This window comes from Trichogramma pretiosum, unplaced genomic scaffold, assembly GCF_000599845.2.
Source record: "Trichogramma pretiosum strain Unisexual culture from Peru unplaced genomic scaffold, Tpre_2.0 scaffold64, whole genome shotgun sequence".
NCBI classification, from domain to species: Eukaryota; Metazoa; Arthropoda; class Insecta; order Hymenoptera; family Trichogrammatidae; genus Trichogramma; species Trichogramma pretiosum.
Genome location: NW_019641692.1, coordinates 15,983 through 23,396, shown reverse-complemented (window position 1 = coordinate 23,396; position 7,414 = coordinate 15,983). Strand labels below are relative to the sequence as shown.

Genomic DNA, 7,414 nt, shown 5'->3' with positions numbered 1-7,414 from the left:
ACGATCGTCTCGTCTGCGTAGCACTTGATTGCTTTTCCTCGACTGTTCTTCTTCTTCTTCTTTCTATTTCGTGGCCGAGAACTATCCGAGACAAAAAAACTTCTCGAGGTGTCAGAACGAAACTGGAGCTCAACCCTTTTTCTATTCCCTTGCGCGCGTGCTGGTTCTGATATTATTACGAAAAGTTTCACTGTTAACGTGAATGCTTAATTACCGATGGTATTTTTCAAATTTTAAGTTGTTTTGAACTGTGCCGGGACTCCGGGAACTACGCACGCAGCCTAATTTCACAATTTTCTACATTGTTTTTCTTCTATTTTTTCTTGTATCCTCTCAACGGTTACCTTAACGTAGACTTTCCACGTAGCAAAATTTCATTGACAAAAAATCAAATGGTAAATAACATAACCGGAAGTAGATCGCATAAGGTCGTCTTGCGATATTTCGTCGAAGTCGCTTCGTGTGCCGGACGACGCAACTTCCCTTTTTCTTTTTTCCCTTTTCTTTCTGCACAGCATCTTGCAAACGCCAAGAGTAAAAAAGAAGAGAGACAACGTTGGTTCACTTATATGGAAGAAGTAGGTGCTGATAAGCTTCGTTTACACATACGCATATATACTTCCACTGACCCACATTCGACGTGCGCACATACTCTCGCATTGCCTAACTTTTAAACCGACTCTCTCTCTCTCTCTCTTTCATTGTCTCTCAAGCAGAGGATAATTATATTGATCTCAGAAATCTTTTTTGATAAGCTTTTTAATTTTTTACTCGCAGAACTGATCATCTGAAAGAAAAAGCTCTGAAGTCAATTAAGCATTTGATGAATAATGATGAGTTGATTTACTTTTTGTGCCAAGCGTTTTGCAGCTCTCACATGATTATGAGAATTTAAATGCCAGAGTCAAAATAACTGGATTATGTACCGCATTATTTGTCTAATTCACCGCAGATGGGATGAAGATTAACAAAATCAATAAAAGCGTCAGTTGCTTGTGAATTTTCAGGCTCGTTTTATTGCGGGTAAATATTTTGATTGGGAACGAAAACGATAAAGTAAACTGCTCACAAACGTATGCAAATTGTTTTCGACGAGTTGATGCACCGTAAAAGTTGGCAAACATTTTCTGAGCTGTATATAGCGACGAAGAAATAGGTAAAGCTTACAACGATTGTTCGCTAATCGATGTCAGCGTAAACGACATAAAACAGCCACAGCAGCCGCAGTAGCAGCACGAGCATCTCAAAAAAGCTAATCGCAAGCACGTCGTATATATATAATACCTCGTACGATCGCGATCGTCGCGACTGATTCATTAGCTGGCAGTGCATATATGTGTTTGTAATCGACAACGGCCATCGGGTTACTATAACACGTAACGGTATAATGGTGCCGGCTAGACTCGCACCGACCGATAGCGATTTTCGCTCGAGCTACATGCACATAATTGCGAATGTGGCATATACAGTTCTCGCTCGCGCGACTATTCAAATGAACTAATCCGTTATGGGTAATGGTACATAATGATACCATGTATGCGCCAAATTGTTGAACACAAATACCTGATTTTCATTGATTGAGAAACGGGTTAGCCACTCTACCGGACGGTCAAACTCTCAGACTTAAGACACCTGCAAAGGCACGAACGAGATCACCCCAGCTGACTCCCGTTCGCCATTACCAGTTACGACTTCATCAAGTCCAATCTCAGAAGCTTCTAATGCACGTAAAAAACAAAAACGAAGGAGTTGTATGGGTCTGCAAAGGATATGGATGTTCTCAACGATACTATGAGACAAGTATTGAAAAATTCTACGCACGGTAACATCCCTAATACCGGAGCTTTAGTTCGACTCGGATAATAAGCATTTTCAGCCTCGGTTCATTTTTGGGTTGCAAGTTTTTGCAAGTTCGCCACCTAGTGGCTTGTTTACATATTATATAAATAAACAAAAAGTGTGCGCTGCTGTTATAAAAGCGCAGCATGTAAGAATATGTACAGACGGCAGTGGCCTACTAGCATACGAGAGTGCGACGGTATAGTTTTACGTCATTGCGTACGCGCGTCTGCATCTATAGATGTATATTATAACGGTTCGCGCATGCTAACCTTAGCCAATGTGCGTATGTGTGTGTGTATGCGTATAATATACAGAGTCGAATGCGTGAGGCTCGACGCAAAGAGACTCTTTCATGCTAACGCAAATATAATCCGAGCGTGTTGATGGGATTTCTCGCTAACTTATGATCGACTGCGGTGACTATGAAACGATATAATTCTGAAAAGTAAACCTGAAGTTATATGAAATCCGAGACACAATATTTTAAAAAAAAATTTTTTAAGTGGACCACCTTAATACTCTGCCCGTCAATCACTTTTGTTATACTTGAGCGAAAAATCTTTAAAGATGCTCAAATCAGACTTTTAAAAAAATCGTTCAAATTTCTTCCCAAGTATTAAATAGAAAATTACAAAGTGTTCTTCCTAGGGGGGAAACAATTAATATAAAAGTTTTTTTGTTGAACTGGTGGACGTTCATTTTTAACTAAGTTAGAGCTATAAAAATTTTAAGTTTCAAATAAAAAACGTTATACGTATTTTTCTTATAATTACTTTCAGATTCACAGATGAAGGTACTCGTCATTTAGAACGCTTAAATTGGTATTATTGTATGTAAAGATTATTTTCTAGTTATAGTATGCTAAATTGACGTTAACTCAGGTATACAATACAGTGAGTGACCTTCCAATTTTAGTATAGGTTTTTGTATCGACATCTAGGGTTATACATTTTTCAAACGAAGTTGAGCCTTCATTCTACGAAAAAAATTTAAAAATAATTTAAACAACACTCTAATAAACTCAAGGACTTAATCTTGAAGAGTGAGAGCTATCTCCAATAGATCGTTTGCGTGCGTAATACGGTCTATACATATTACAGAACGCGAGAATTGGCCTCTAATTTTAGATTCGGCTGCATTATTTTCTTTTCATATTTTTTTTTTAACACGAATCGTGCGTAAGATATGATTCGTGGGAAATATAAAAAGAAATTGCACGAAAAAATCTAGCCTACACCGCGAGGTAAAGGTGCCACAGGTATTACTATAGATATTATACTGACGCGCAAGTGATAATCGCGCATAATCCAGAGGGTCTTGGCATCGAAGTCGCGCCCGCTCACATATGCATACTAATCTTTTCCGCGAAGATGCGTAGTAATGTTATATTTATTTATTTATTCTATGTGTTGATGTACTGCGAACTGGCGCGACCCGAGCTGAGCGCATGCACAGGTACTCGTTGCATTTATTGCACATCGAGGAAAATCAAAGTCGCACGTAGGTACGTCAGTAATAAGGGGAAAAGGAATAAAAGAAATGACAAAAGTGTGTATATAATCGTGTCAACAGACATTTCCCGTTAAGCTCGCCACGCGGTCGTTAATCCACATTGTTTGTCACGATCGGGCCGGGACTCGACTCTCGTAGCGCTGCATCATATAATTAAGCACATTTATAAATATACGTATACTAGGGGGGCTCCGCCCCCCTGCTCGCTCCGCTCGCCAACCCCCCGATTAAGTTTAACCCTCGAATGAAAAAAATAATGATATTTATGGCACGCTAACCTAAAATTCGCAACTTCGCCGCTACTTTTAGGCTTTTGTACCATAAAATATTGTATGCAACTGATACGGATATGCTTTTCCAACGAAACTCGTTACAGCCCTCGCCTTCGGCTCGTGCTGCAACCCCTCGTTTCGCTGAAAAAGTATATCCGTACCCGTTGCATAAAGTACTATTTTAGTAATAAAACGGTCAAGTATTTTATTGATGAAAAATTAAAAAAAAATAGTCAGTAGGAAAATACATTTTTGGCTATATTTATCTAGGCTATATTATCCGGGAGCGGGCTACCTTCCCGTAGAAAACTGTAGGTGAATGGTTAGAATAAGGTGTTATCGATCAATTTTGACGCACGAATTTGATGGTTAATTTTAGCTCTGAGTGGTACCATATCGTCAAAAATCCATTTGTTTAATTAAATTATCAAAATGGTCGAATATGGATCTTTAAACATCATGTTCGTGTTCTACCAAAAATTTTTTTAGAAAAATGTTCCTTGTGATTTTTCTCTAAAATGCATATTTATCGAGTTATAAGCCAATGAAAATGAGAAAAACGCTAATTTCGAGATATTCGATTGCGTGTAATAACATGAAAAACAATATTTTCGATGACGTGAGCGCTTTTTATTATTCTTCGGACATCTCTATGCAAAGTCTTGTAGTTTTTTTTCAAGATTTCTAAGGATTACCTAACGATAAATATGCATTTTAGAGAAAAATCACAAGGGACATTTTTTTCTTAAAAATTTTCTTAGAATACGAATATGATGTTTAAAAATCCATATTCGACCATTTTAGTAATTTTTTTAAAAAAATGGGTTTTTAACCACATGGTACCACAGCGAGTCAAAATCCATCGATAACACCTTATTCTAATCATTTACCTATAGTGTCTTACGGGAAGGTAGCCTGCTCCTGGACTGATAGTATAACGACAGGATTTTTTTTTGATTTCTTGGAAATTTTTTGTTGTTTATTATAAAAGTACCTACACTGAGAAAAAAAATTCATTGATTCAATGAAACGTTTAATTGAATACAATCTATGAAATAATTCATTCATCCAACAAAATATTTAATTGTTTTCATGAAACTTTGGTAAAAACAATTAAATATTTTGTTGGATGAAATAAAAAAAGATTATTTCAATGAAATTATTTCATAGATTGTATTCAATTAAACGTTTCATTGAATCAATGAATTTTTTTTCTCAGTGTATGTATAAAAGTACCTTTGTATTATTATACGTGACATACGTTATTGTTATAAAAATATCTGTCACATATACGGTGGATTTACGGTGGAGGAGCAGTGGAGGAGCAGTGGGGGAGCAGTGGGGGAGCAGTGGGGAGCAGTGGAATTTTTGGGGAGCAGTGGGGGAGCAGTAATAATTTGTACGGAGAAAAACACGGAAAATCATGTAAAAATCACGTGAATTTCACATTTTTGAAAAAATTGTGGGGGAGCAGGTGGAAATTTTGGGGAGCAAGCGAACCACATCCTCTCTACTATATAGTAATAGATATTAGTAGGTTGGCTCTGCTGTGGCTGCTTATCTGTGATTTTGCATAATTTTTAGGAAATAATATTTTGTTGATCCGTTCGTATTCGAAGCTGTATAAATACGTGCGTTTACGTTTGATATATGTGGGCGTTGCAGATAGTTGAATTTTTATGCAAAATAATTTGACATAGGTATTATTATAAATTCGAGTGATAAAACGGTCTACATTTTATTATCGCAAATACATTGACAAACGACACTGGAGAGCAGTATTAATCGGAGACTTTGTATATTACATAGGATTAGTTCGTAGGTACTTTGATTACTGTGATGTGTCTCTCATGTATTGCTTACGCGTAAATAGTATTACGTTAAATATTTGGACGGTGAAATTCTCTATATATCAATGCTTTATACTCGTAATCGATGGATATAGCTAGAATATGTACAAGCGATACGCATGTCGTTCATTTGCCATCGATTATTCGAAGAGAAAGCATCATAGTCGCGTTTACTTGTGTGAAAGATCGTTATAATTGTGAGGCCCGCAGCATTTTGTGTCTAATTGATTTGGATTAATTACGTGAAGTAAAGATTTGTTAATTGTAGTAGCGTCCGTGTCTTTGGTCCACGTGTGTTATTTTCCTGTATTTGTTTTATTACATCAAATAATGTCTAAGCGGAAGAGAGATACCATCGAGGAATTCGCTGTGATTAAGCGAATCCGATACGATGAGAACACGAAGTGTGTGAAATTAAGTAACATGTCGAATATCGTGAAAAGGTAAGTCGCATATACTTTATAATTATCATTGTCTTGCCGTCATTGTCTAATTAGATGTTTGGTTTATTTTGATTTTTTGTTTTTTATTTTTTTCGTTTTTTTTTGTGGGTTACTTGAGTTACTTTTATTTTGATTGCAAAATATAATTTTGATTTGTACATTGTGTTTTAGTTGGGTTGTACGAGGCGAAGTGTCATCAGTTTCATCAATTCGATTATGTACAGTCGGAAAAGTTGAAAAATCGGTGTTCAATTTCGAATTACGTGACGACACTGGGGTGATACGTGCTACGGCGTATGGTACAACTGCAGATGGGATTCACGATAAGCTGCAGGTAGTATTTCACTGTAATAACTACATTACAAGTTAAAGTCATTCAATTATGTTTTTTAATTATAGAACGGAATGATTATGCAGTTGCATAATTTCAAAATAAAAGCTGTTAATCCTGCATTTAATTCAACTGGCAATGAATATGAAATAGAAGTTGACGAACGGACATTTATACGTGAAGTGACCGATTGCCCTACTGTCGAAGAAAAAAAATCGTTACCTTTCACTGAATTTCACGACGTACAATCGAGCACTGACACTGACATTGCTATTAGTAAGTATTTCATGTATGTGGTTTGTGTATGAATATATCATACATGTAATATCCCTTAACGTAATTTCATATATGAATGTTTTTGCTGTTTCAGATGTAGTAGGTATTATAAAACGCGTTGGCGATATAAAGGAGCTTCAGTCAAAATCATCAGCTAAAACATTGAAGAAACGCGATGTGATTTTGATGGACGAAAACAAAAATACTGTGCGTAATTACTTGATATTTGTAGTAATGGTTATACATTTTTAACTGTGTTATAAATTTTTTGTTACAGTGTGTAGTCACCATGTGGAATGATGATGCAGTAGACTGGAAGTACGTGCCCCGTGATATCATTACCATCACTGGGGCAGGAATCAATGAATTTTGCGGATTTAATTCCGTGAAGCTGTACCGCACGTCGGTCATCATTAAAGATGCAGCGAATGCAAAAAGTGTAATGTACGTATATTTTGTAGGTAAACGCTAAAATGTGTAAATTTAATAAATGTTGAAGATTAATTATAAATAATTATTATGTTGCAGGTTGAAGGGTTTATTAGATGAATTAATGCCACAGCTTTAGTCCAACAAAATGTTATGAAGTCTTAGGGTGTTATTCTTATGTTGTTACTGCGTGTCATTATTAGTGTATATATGAAATTTATACATGAATTATGATCTGTTATTGTATTATTATTATTACATGAGTATGTTGTATTACATATGTATGTTGTATTGTTTAATTAATATGTATTATTATATTATTGTATTACAATATAATGTCAGTATGTACGACATTTTATTGTTAATAAATACCGTATGTTTAAAAAAAATTTGTTAAGTGCGCTGTTGTATGTAAAAATTTTGAATTAGTTGAATGATTGTGTAAACCGTAGATTGATT

General features: G+C 35.8%; 1 protein-coding gene across 1 annotated transcript; it reads left to right on the top strand.

Annotated features, from left to right (window-relative positions):
- Positions 1 to 5,899: 5,899 nt before the first annotated feature.
- Positions 5,900 to 7,094, top strand: LOC111694308 (replication protein A 70 kDa DNA-binding subunit-like). Its single transcript, XM_023461907.1, has 6 exons — positions 5,900 to 5,919; positions 6,091 to 6,253; positions 6,319 to 6,526; positions 6,621 to 6,733; positions 6,804 to 6,970; positions 7,055 to 7,094. Exons 1-6 carry the CDS (start codon positions 5,900 to 5,902, stop codon positions 7,092 to 7,094), a joined length of 711 nt encoding a protein of 236 aa, XP_023317675.1.
- The last annotated feature ends 320 nt before the right edge of the window (positions 7,095 to 7,414 follow it).